The 12,886-nt window shown below is 38.3% G+C and overlaps 1 protein-coding gene across 1 annotated transcript; it reads right to left on the bottom strand.

Moving 5' to 3' along the window:
* Positions 1-2,260: 2,260 nt before the first annotated feature.
* Positions 2,261-11,733, bottom strand: LOC125224593. The gene is made up of 8 exons (XM_048128009.1): positions 11,374-11,733; positions 10,502-10,728; positions 8,811-8,870; positions 8,011-8,073; positions 7,392-7,502; positions 6,501-6,599; positions 2,628-2,749; positions 2,261-2,293 (listed from the first exon to the last, which is right to left on the bottom strand). The coding sequence occupies exons 1-8, from the start codon at positions 11,463-11,465 to the stop codon at positions 2,261-2,263; spliced, it is 807 nt and encodes a 268-aa protein (XP_047983966.1). The 5' UTR covers positions 11,466-11,733.
* Between the last annotated feature and the right edge of the window lie 1,153 nt (positions 11,734-12,886).

Raw genomic sequence — 12,886 nt, 5'->3', positions numbered from 1 at the left:
ACCGCATCAGTATACTGTAATCAGTTTCAAAATTTAAACCAAAAAATCTGTCAGAATCGTCCACAGCATGCTAAAATTTTTTTCTTACACGACAATGCTCGCCCACACATTGCAAAAGTGACTCGGCTAAAGCTATTGGAACTAGGTTGGAAAGTGATACCTCATCCACCGTACTCTCCAGACTTGGCACCTACGGATTACGCATTGTTCAGATCGCTAAGCAATGCTTTGAATGAAAAAAAGTTCGGTGATCAAGCCCATTTACGACAGTACATAGCTGAGTTTTTTAATCTAAACCTAAGAACTTCTTCGCCGATGCTATTCATTCTTTACCAGAACGATGGAGACAAGTAGTAGATAACGAAGGCCGTTATATTTTTGATAAATGATTAAAATAATAAATTAAATAAAAATTACAATATTATTTATGATTCGCTCATTACTTTCTTACCAACCCAATATATTATTATTTTCTCCTCACTAACTCGGAAAGGGTCCTTTTTGGGACACCGCCTTTTTGATACCAAATATTTATCTAGCGGCTCCGTGTTGCTGTGCTTTTTTGTACGTGTCAGCAGATTTTTCTTCTTGAGCAGATAACGAAATATTAATTCTTTGACACTGTCGTCTTATTAACATAACGGCCAGCCGTACTATCAATTTGTGAAAAATTTGAGTGCGGTGTTCGTCACAACTTATAAAAGAGCCATCCCCATTAGCCATGAAGAACGTAATTGCTTGGTTAGCTATATTGTTTGTGTGAAGAATAGGCACAATTTCTTTTTCAAACACGTTGACGCAGTTTGACACAAACTTGCAAACCTTCCAGTTTGGATAGGTTAAAGAGGGCCTATCCTTCCACCACTCCTTCAGTTGTATGTAAATTAACGAAGGATCATCTCGATTCGCGGCGGTCAGAGATTCCTTGCACTTCTCACAGTTGTGTGTTTTTAAAACGACCATAGCCAAATACCCACTAACATATACAACTGCTTGACCTTCGATTGTCAACAGATCATTCGCAGTCTCATCTTCATCATCATCGTCCGGCAAATGGAGTAAAATTGCTAAGGATTCCGGGTCATCTTTAGTGAACGAAGATCCGAAATCTTTACTGCATCCTGGATGTTGTTTGTGATCATCTTCGCTAGCTTTTTCGCTAGATTTGTTTTCGGAGTTGCACGACGTAGATTTAAAAACTATGTCATGTAAGTCGGACAGCAAATTGTTTGTGTCTTTCATGCAGTTCGCACCACGGCTGTGCGGAGCAGACATCCCCGAAAGAATTGCGGTTTTTAAAGCTGCCACAAATGAGGAAACTGTGGGATGTCTGTTTGTGGGGCTGTGCTGTCTTAGAACACCAAAAAGATTTTCCAGTGAATCCTGGTTTAACTGTCTAAGGTTTAAATATTCAAAACCGAGGCGTTGCACTTCGGACCAAATGTCTCTTAAAGAGCATAAGGTTGTAAGGTATCCATGAATGCACCTCACATTTGTGGCTCGAATGCCATTATCACTAAAAAAGCTAACGGTTTCGAGCATTTTTCTGCAAGCGGCCCATTTTTTAATATGATCTGTTTTTTTGGATACATTTTCCCTTATGCCCCGTTTGACATCATCTGGTCCAGATGGACCATTTGTATAATCGAACAGCTGGTCCAGTCTTTGAATGTTCTCACCTGACTCGTTGAGAACTTTTTTTTTGACGGGTTTTGCTCAAGCAAAGCTTGCATCTTTAATACGATTGCCACCGAATTACTTAAAGCCTGTGAGGCATATTTCACCTTCATCTTTGCCCTGTATTTTGGGTTGACGTGGTTGGGACTTATTTTCGTCAAATAAAGCATATTGACTTTATTGATCTCTTCTATTTCTCTCAAAACGTTCCATTTTAAGGTAATGCCGCCCATTTCCATATTCCCGTATTTCAAGATATTATTTCTGATCGATTTAAAAAGGTGAGGCACATCATAAATTATATATATTTTTCTGTCACCTACATGGAAATAATTTTGGATGGATGGGCCCTGCTCAGAAGGTGATTGTTGCTTTAGTATTGCCATCGCTCCCATGTTTGTTGGACCCTGGTCGCAGACAGTGGCAAGCACGTTAAATCCTATCTCGTTTATAACCTTTATTGTTGATTTTACTATTGCAGCTAATTTTTCCGAAGGTATTGTACCTTTGACAAAGTAAAATGCCAGAGGTTGCTTGAACTTTCTACGTATGCCTTGTAGCATTAATACTAAGGCGTGATCCGCTAGCAGGCCGCTCCTTTCACCATGGCCCAAATCTGTGAACCCGTCCACGTTATCATTCCCTACGTTGTAAATTAGTCGCGGTTTTATCGCTATTTCGTCGAATAGTAATGAGCAGTATTTATCCTTTTTAAAGTTTGCCGCAGTTTTCTGCAAAAACTCCAATACTTGCTTGCTGATGCCAGCTTCCATTGGGACTTTCTTCAAAATATTTTGTAGCGTTTTAATACTAGGTATTGGCACCAAATGTTGGAGATATCGATATGCTTTTGGAGACCTCTTAAATATAGACAAACAGGAGATTTTATATTTTGTTGTCCATCGGCGACCTCGAGGTTTGCGATTTTGGTTTTGGATTGCCATAGTAACAATTTCTTTCAGGAATGGCGACTCCAAGTTTTTTATCAACTTTGCGTTTTTATTGAGTGATCGTATGCTAGATTTAGCTTTCTTTAATTCCTTCAGTAATTCCTTAACTCTCGTGTCGCAATCTGTAACCAAGATTAAATAGATTAAAAAAAACAAGTCATTTAACCTGGTATAAGTTGGTAATCCAACTCACGGATCCAACTACATAATACAGTCGAATTAAGAGAGCGCAGAACAAATTTAGCAAAAACGGCAGTCACCGTTAAAGTTGTGATTGTGACGTTCGCAATTCTTTATGCATTTCTTTATGCAAGATACATTTAATTATCATCTCAAAGAGTGTCTCTACTATAGTAATAGGTTGACAATCTAAAATAAATGTATAGTTTAAAAAACACTAGAAAAACACGCTTTTATACGTGAAAAATATAAAAGCCAAAAATATTTTTAGGGTTCCGTAGTCAACTAGGAACCCTTATAGTTTCGCCATGTATGTCTGTCCGTCCGTCCGTCCGTCGGTCCGCGGATAATCTCAGTAACAGTAAGCACGAGAAAGCTGAAATTTGGTACCAATATGTACCCCCCCCTACATGTAAAGTGGGGGCTGATATCCTGCCGGTCCGAATCTACTCAAAACTATAACGCTACAGTCCCGGGTTCGAATCCCGGTAACGGCATTTATTTGATTGATGATATTTGTTCCTGAGTAATGGGTGTTTTTTTATGTTTATATAATACATATTACAATATCTCTCAATCTCTCTTTCAATACCTGTCACTGCAATGTCACAGTTTTCGTTTTCTTTCAACCCCTTACTTGCCAAGAGTGGCACTGAAGCTTTAGTAGTTTCATGTGTTCTGCCTACCCCTTTATGGGATACAGGCGTGATTGTATGTATGTATGTATATTACAATATATATCTACCAAAATTTGTCTATTTGATTGGAATGTGATAAATAATTTAATCTCACTATTGTACTGTAGTAGTTAAGTATTAAACTATTGTACCTAGTAGTATTTAAGCACCTAGGTTAAGATTGCTGCGCCCTTGCAGGGTTCATATTATGTACCTAATTACTTAAGACTTAAATATGAATGCAATAAATGCTTATGACTTATGACTAACTTAGCCCTCGCTTCGCTTTGATCAATAATAGGTTTGTTATAACGTTGAAAACGTAACGTTCAAAGTTCATTACGTGGCCTTTCTCACAAGCGCAAATACACTATGATACGAAATGTATAATGTAAATGTATTTATCTCCGGGCTTCATTATCAGACCTTGAAACCTAATCGTGGTCAAAGTTCATTAAAAGACTTTTCTGAGAAACCTCAAAACAGCTATGATACGATGTTCCATCATGTATAGTTCCATTTCATATCTTCCGGCTCCATCGTCAGACCTTGAAACCTAATCGTAGTCAAAGTTCATTACAAGACTTTTCTAAGAAACCCAAAAACATCTATGATACGATGTTCCATCATTTAGTTCCAGTTCATATCTTCCAGCTTCATCATCAGACCTTGAAACCTAATCGTAGTCAAAGTTCATTACAAGACTTTTCTAAGAAACCCAAAAACATCTATGATACGATGTTCCATCATTTAGTTCCAGTTCATATCTTCCAGCTTCATCATCAGACCTTGAAACCTAATCGTAGTCAAAGTTCATTACAAGACTTTTCTAAGAAACCCAAAAACATCTATGATACGATGTTCCATCATTTAGTTCCAGTTCATATCTTCCAGCTTCATCATCAGACCTTGAAACCTAATCGTAGTCAAAGTTCATTACAAGACTTTTCTAAGAAACCCAAAAACATCTATGATACGATGTTCCATCATTTAGTTCCAGTTCATATCTTCCAGCTTCATCATCAGACCTTGAAACCTAATCGTAGTCAAAGTTCATTACAAGACTTTTCTAAGAAACCCAAAAACATCTATGATACGATGTTCCATCATTTAGTTCCAGTTCATATCTTCCAGCTTCATCATCAGACCTTGAAACCTAATCGTAGTCAAAGTTCATTACAAGACTTTTCTAAGACACCCAAAAACAGCTCAGCATCATCTCTCTTTCTGTCTGGATGATCTTCCCCTTTCCTTTGTATCTTCGCTCCTGAACATCTAGGTGATCAATGCTTTAAAATCTATTAATTGATTTAAATTTAATTGATTTTGCAGTCGCACTGATGAGCATTGTTAGTATTGTTACTGACTGTTAGTTTGCCATCTATCAAGAACATATTTGATGATGACTTGCTTGTGGATGAACTAAATCTTATATATTAATACAATGTATAATCTACCTACATCTAACACCTAGAGACATTGCTGCTTTACTGCCCGATACTTGTGTACCTTACCCATAACAGATATAATTCCCAATTGAATGGAGGCAATGTCAAACTGTAACCGACATTTCCCAATTTAATGGAGGCTATGTAAACCCGTAACCGACATTTCCCAATTTAATAGAGGCTACGTCGCCCATAACCAACACTTCCCAATTTAATGGAAGCTGTAGAAATCGTCCCACGATAAGTCTGCATAGATTTTAATAGCCCCGCCTCTGCAAGGGTTAAGTAAACGTCATAATTTCATCAAAGTTTGACGTTTAAAATAACATCTGCACTGGCGAGGCTGTGAAATTCATTGCACACTTATCGTGGGACGATTCTATCAACTCCTTATAGATATTTACTAACTTAATGGAGGCTATTGCCCATTGTCGTAATGCCACCACACTACCACAAGTACAACACAGCAAATTTTTAGGCATCACACTGGATTCCAGTCTCAAATGGGACGCACACATAGATGATAATCTATTATATAAGTATTTTCTACGTATATAAGTATTTATATATTATATATATCCTTGTCTGAGTACCCACAACACAAGCCTTCTTGAGCTTACCGTGGGCCTCAGTCAATCTGTGTAATAATGTCCTATAATATTTATATTTATATTATGTGGTAAACTATCAAGCGCATACTATGCCTTGGGTCGACTATCTCGAGTCTTACCCTCCAAAGAACTCCGTTCGTCACCGTTCCTCACTTTTCCACTCAGTTATGTGTTACGGTTTAGAATTATGGGCTACGGCGGCCGAATGGCGACGTGTCTTCATTCTACAAAAGCGAGCTGTGCGCATTATATCTTATGTTCCAACTAGTACTCCGGCTTAGAACCTACCTATTCAAAGAGAACAATATTCTCACACTGCCTACTCAGTACATTTATGAGGTGGCAAAACACTTCAATGAAAATTTGGACACATTATAACCGTTCAAAAAAATCACCCGCACCAGACAGGGTTCGAAAAATCAACTCCAAACTCATACTACCAAACTGACTAAGTCGTCTAAAATCATGTTTTACGTAGGACCTAGAATTTTCAACAAACTCCCAGCAGAAATAAAAAATGCAGGCAGTACCTACCAATTTTTAAAAAAGTTAAGAAAATAGCTCTTAGAATTACTCCTTTTATGACATAAAAGAGTTTTTTGATCTACCTAATAACTTATAAATAGTATAAAATAATTGTTTAATAATATACCCATATCTTAATATTTGAAATTGTAATGAGACGAAATTGTAATAATCTGAATTGCTGTTAAATAACTGATGGACGTGTAATATTTATAATATATCGTCACTACTTTTAAAAAATCTCGTATCTCACGCTGTCCCTCAAAGTTAAAACGCAGTAAGTCTATATGCATTTCATACATACTTACTACAATTTTCTTTTTATTGATAGACGAAGATACAAGTTTTTTTTAAAGTAGTGACGATATTATTGATAAAATCTTAACTCTCATAGAAGGTTTTTTTAAACTAGTGAGATAAAAATAATATTACCTGTCTCTGAATTTGTTTGCTTTGATTTTCGATCTTCAGAAGTCACACTGGATCCAGGCAACTTGTTCACCAAACGGGGACGCTTGGCGGGTATTGGGTCTGAAATTAAATAGTGTTTATAAATCAGAATAAGGTTGGGGAGGGCAAAATTGGTCTAACGTTTAGTAGTATTATTTAACGTCATAGTAGATCATCCTGCATAAATTCTTGGATTGTATAGCAGAGTGTAGCAGTAGACGTATCTTAACTACAAAACTTCATTACGTTTTTCTCGTCACGATCAAGTGCAATGCCAGTAGCCCTTTACAAGTCGGCTTATATCTAATGCTATTTTATGGAGTCCCCATGAACATCAGTATACTCTTATGTTGGAGAGGATGCAAAAAACTTTTGTACGTACGCTTTCTTGTCCGTAAACTCTAAGGGTACGATCCACATCTGTATCCCACCCTTTACGTCTTTGGGATGGTATAAGTAATACACTTCCCTAGAGTGCAGGAGAAATATAGCTCTCATAAAGTTATTCTTTAATACGCGGCCAAATTCCTAACCCTTCCAATGCTATCTCTCATTTCATTAAAAGTTCGCCCTATCAGTGGCATAGAACTCCGCCCCCGTCCACAAACTCTATTCGCTATCCCGACAGCACGAACTTACGCTTTATCACACTCTCCGCTACACCATGCATTAACTCTTCTAAATGAAATATTGGGACGGTTGGTGGCCCAGCGGTAAAAACCTGCGACTTTTTAGGAAGTTAAATTATCTTTTTAAAAATATCGGTGAACGAAAACATCGTCAGGAAACCTGACTTGTCCCAATAGCGCATAAGTACCTACCCTCTGAGTTATTTTAAGGTCATGACAGACAGTCGGTTAAACCTATACTTACCAGCGGTGTTTCGATAAGGTTGTTTTCTTTTTTGTATTTCAGGAACTATTGAAGACCTACTAGGCCCAGGCAGTTCGTCTGTAAGCCGGTGGCATTTCGCGGCTACTGGAGCTAAAATCAAACAACACTTAAATTAAAATAACGCTTTACTTAGCCTCAACCCGCGACTATCATGATTATGACATTAAAGTTATGAGCGGTTTATCATACCTAGGTACGTAAAAAACCGCCATTGTGATTCTTACAATGTGAAAAACTCGAAAGTTCACACACATACATACACAGACGACGGAATATTATTATATGAGTAGGTAACCGCTTCCGTCGAATAGGCTAGTTTCCTGTACTTAAAATAAAATATGTTATGCAGTGCACGAAATAAAGCACCACATAATTAGAAGAAAAATATGGACAGTAGTTATGTTTAAACATGATTATTATTAAATAAGTCAAAGAGAAAGATATAAAGTAAATGAATTAACCGTGACATCACTCCTCAGTATTTCATAGTAATTCCATATTTGCAAATCGTTTCAACAGTTCTTAAAAAGAAGCTGATTTGACCATTAGGAAACTAGCCTATTCTCAGCGTCGGTGAAAAAGTATGAACATTAGGTACCATTTAAAGTTCCAGTGTGCGTATTAGGTTCCTCTTGATCAAGTCGGTGGACAGCATCTGAAACTGGACATAATTTGCAACTTGTTAATAGTTTTTACAGTCTCTAATATCTGAAAAGTGTGATCCAATGAAAATTACGGAGCAAATGTTGTAACTAGATGATCATTAAATATGATTAAAGTTTTTGCAAAAATTTCATTTTTGGCACAAGCTTTTATCGACGACTGTACCTTTCTTTCACAGTCATCTACTGCTCTCCGAGTAGTTTCTAAAAAACCCTTACTCGGTGGGGATACGACGTTTCATAACAGAGTTCCTATGCCCACCTTTCTGCTCCATCATCAGATCAGCTCCATGATACCATAATATTGCAATGTCACGTGATTTACACATGTGTGCAAAATTTCAGATCAATCAGAAATCGGATAGTGGGTCAAATTTAGCTTCTACGTTTTGACGCACACAGCTTGTAAAAAATATCCTCTACCTTCCCATTCTTTAAGCACAGCACGCGAGAAAGCTTCGCACGCGGGTGCTACATATTTAATTCCTGTCGGATCGTACCAATGAGTATTTCGGAAATAACGAGTATGTACGAAATATCATTCGATATATGTACTTATTAAGTACCAATCGCGTTTCGGTGAAGGAAAACACAGTGAGGAAACCGGACTACTTAATCCCAATAAGGTTTAGTTAGCCCTTGGGTTAGAAGGTTAGGTGGCATTGCTTTCATAAAACTAGTGCTCACACCAAATCTTTGGAGTAGATTACCAAATATGAAAAAGTATGAACATTACCATTTAAAGTTCCAGTGTGCGTAGGTTCCTCTTGATCAAGTCGATGTACAGCATCTGAAACTGAACATAATTTGCAACGTGTAAGTAATAATAGAACGTTGTATACGTTATTATAGGTATAATTATAGGACACACAAGCTTTTTCCCGCGGCTTCGCTCGCGCTCTATCCCTTCACTTATCTCCACTTAAAAAATCACGTCAATTCGTCGCTCCGTTTTGCCGTGAAAGACGGAAAAACAAACAAACACACACACTTTCCCACTTATAATAGGTATAGGTAGTATGGATTCTTACACAAATTGACTCGAAGTCCTGCAGTAAGCTCAAGAAGGCTTGTATTATGGGTAGGTACTCACAACAATATTATAAATAATATATTATACAAATACATAGAAAACATCCATGACTCGCAAACATAAAATATCTGTGTTCATCACACAAATAAATGCCCTTTCCGGGATTAGCACCCAGGACCATCCGCCAGTGGCGTGCCTAGGGTTTCAAAGTGAGGCAAGCCGAAAGGTACGTTTTGGCAATATCTAACTACTTAATCTTCAATTTTCGAACTCACAGCCCTACAAAATGTTCTATTACGCGCCGCACTTTTCTGAGAAATACACAAGCCGGGCGTTGGTTTTCGCGCGGAAATAATGTCTCGTTTTTGGGCAAAATTTAACTACTTTACCTTGCCTTCGTCGAGTAATATGTGTACCACGCATTTGTCACCGTCACAAGAAACAAATTCATCCATTGTCAATTGGATTTTTAAACGAATTAAACACTTAATAACAAGAAAACGAAGAAGAGCACATTCACTTAACGCAAATAAAACTTTCGACTAAATAATAATACACTTGAAGTTGTCAATCAAACGCGCGCTCAATCTTGTTCCTCACTTCATACCAAAAGCCCGGATCGTGGAACAAATGTTCTATATATACCTACAAATAGTTATATAAGTTGCTAGGCAGAATGTAGGCTAAAAGCTAGGAAAAAAGGATGCAAGAGCAAGCCCCATTGCAAGCCAACGAGTGCGAGCGAGCAAGATATAGCTGAACCTTAAACAAAGGATACTATAGACTAGACAGCCAAATAATAATACCACTACAGAACGAGATGGTCACATACAAATTATAATAAGAGTGACAGAGAGCAAAATGTTATTTTTTGTCTTTGTCATAGTTTCACTTTTTCCGCCGCTGCCACAAACGAGTTTGTGGCAAACAATAAGGACGTGACTTGTCAAGCTTATTATCCGCCCAAATTACGTAGGTTGTGTATGGTAAACTGTCAGCCATTTTTAAAGTGATTCTTAAATTCGCTCCATTATTCTATATCTGTCCCTTACGGGTGTACCCTTGTGTCAAATCTATAGTATCCTTCATCTGAGAGCTGAACGTAGTGAACGTGCTCTTCCGCGCTGCACTAGCGCCACGGCAAAACATGGCAACATGCTGTGGTCTGTACCGTATGGTCGGTCGGCCGTGAGCTTCACTTATGGAGAACTTAATAATATCTAATATTAGCGCGCGATTTTAAAAATGTTAGGGCAAGCCCGGCTTTTGGGCTTATATGGCTGTACCGCCACTGCCATCGGCTTAGCAGGCAGGTTTACTAATTACTACCAACTACCGCCAACCAGTCAGGCATAACTTACAGAAGGATAAGTAAGACTAGAAGGTATAGTTACCTTGTTTGCTTGCAATATGTTGAGGGAATGGTATTAACTGGATTTCTGTTAGCGGAGGTGCTGAAAGATGTAACTTCGGATAGGCTCTCTTCTTTAGTCTTTTTCCTGTCTTGCCAAAGTCTCTCTGTGCAAAATGATCACCACAAATATGACGAACTTCATGTAGTTTCTCTATCGGTATATGAACAAGATCTTCTTTTCCTACTTGTCTAACCCAAGTTTTACACCTGTAAGCAAGTTTAGTTTCGATCATTTATTTTATAGGTGTAGGTTTTTACAACAGGACAGTTTCTTTGTATCTTTCATACTTTCGGATTTCCCCATACTGTCCCACTTGAAAAAAACACTCTTTATGTAAAAGTGTATGTTGAGGGGGATACTGAAATAAATAATCAACTAAAGATAACATATAAATTAAATAACTTCGTTGAAGAATATCCTAGTGATCCAGGGTTTTTAGGGTTCTGTAGTCTACTAGAAAACCTTATAGTTTCTCCATGCCTGTCTGTCGGCCTGCAGACCTAGCTCAGTGACTAGTACCTACTAGAAAGCTATAATTTGATTCGTATATCAACCATGCCAGCAATAATACATATAATTATAAAAATTGGGATCAACCACCATTACAATCATTTTTAACAAAGGAGAACATTGTGAAGAAAGCTTTTTTAGGATTCCGTAGTCAACTAGTACTACGGAATATATAATAAGTACCTAGTAAAAGTACAGGAGGCTCACTCCTTTGATGTTCACAAAATGCCGCCATTCAAATTCTTACCTACACGCGAGCACATTATGTAAATCCCTAAACGTTTAAAACCAAGGGCCTACGTCAAGAAGTTTTCTATCTTGATTAAATGATTTTGGCTTACCGCTGTTCATCTTTAGGAAAGCAAGCAAAGAATCCTCCCCGGAGACGTTCTCTCACTCCACAAATCTCACAATATCGGCTTTTGCCAACCATTTCACTGTTTTACAGCAACGAGTTACAAATGAGTGTGATTCATACCTACATAAGATTACTTATAAAATAAAAAAAATATGATTATAAAATAAAAAGACAAAAGATTGTAAAATTGAAGTAAAATTAAATTTGAAATGCCGCCATAATGACATTTATGAATTATTTTTTTTTATGGCCTGGTTGACAATTATGACATCAAAATAACCAGTGTTGCCAGTAATGTGTTATGATGTCTCTATGTTGACACGTTGAGAACCCGAACGCCATACAATCATTTCTTATATAAGAGTTTCCAAAGACTGTGTCACGTCAGAATGACTTGGCCTATGGTTTGAGGCCTACTACCGAATACCGAAGTTATCGAAATGTGGACATGCGTCTCTTTTACTATTATCAGTATAAAGTGAAAGAGGAAGAATCCCTCAGTGCGTATGTTTCGAAATTTGCAGTAGACCCTAATATTGACAGATTTCGATAGGTAAATTACATTTACTTATGATTTTAGTTCCATCGCGTAAACACCAGAGGCGTAGCATTCGCCTATAGTTCTTTCTCCGTTTATTGATAAACTTAGAAAGGGATAGAAGCAGCTTCTTTGGCGTGAAGTTAGGCACAATATATTGTAAACAAACGTAAACTCACTTACTTTCTGAGTAAAGTAATACGGCTCTCACTTGGGCAGCCCATGGTAATCGCGGCCGCCAGCATGTACTTGTAGCGCGGCGATACAATCGCGGAGTGAGCCGCCCCTGGCCCCGTAGCCGAATGGCATTTCTCCGATGCCAAACGAAAGCGATACGCCGCTGGCTCTGTCGCGCCAATACGCAAGCGCGATAGAGATAGATATCTACTAGCGCTTCGTCACGCACACACCCGCGTCCGCCGCCGGCGCGAGTACTTACTCGCGCTCAAGCGCTCTCTATATTTGTCTAGTTTCGGACTTCTGATGCATAACGTTTTGGACTCCGTGAAGATATTAAGTGTAATGATTTGACTAAAATGCAAATTTGTAATGTTTTAAGGAATGGTAGAAACAATTCCTTATCTTATACATAATGTGATTATCTTAAAAGATGATTTCTTTTAAGATAGTCACATTGTTAGTTGCTAGGGCTGAGCTGTACGCTACTAGCGGGGTCCATAGCCGGCGGATAATGGAACGGCCATCAGATATGATGGTTAGCTGCGAATATCCAATAAGCAGTCCCCGACCAAACAGCGGCGGAGCTACCAGAGCGTGGTGGGAAGTCTGGTGGGACAGGCTTGTCTATAAAAAACCACATAGACTCGTTGACGGCTTCGTGACATGGCGAAAAAACGCCGCCATTAAATAAGCGTTCCCCTGGAGTTGGGCAGCAGCAACAACAGTACCATGAAGAGGCCGGGGAAGCAGGTTCCGGTAGGGCTCGAAATGGACATCA

This window comes from Leguminivora glycinivorella, chromosome 3 (genome assembly GCF_023078275.1).
Source record: "Leguminivora glycinivorella isolate SPB_JAAS2020 chromosome 3, LegGlyc_1.1, whole genome shotgun sequence".
NCBI classification, from domain to species: domain Eukaryota; kingdom Metazoa; phylum Arthropoda; class Insecta; order Lepidoptera; family Tortricidae; genus Leguminivora; species Leguminivora glycinivorella.
The sequence above is the reverse complement of the archived record's forward strand: the minus strand, read 5'-3'. Positions and strand labels throughout refer to the sequence as shown.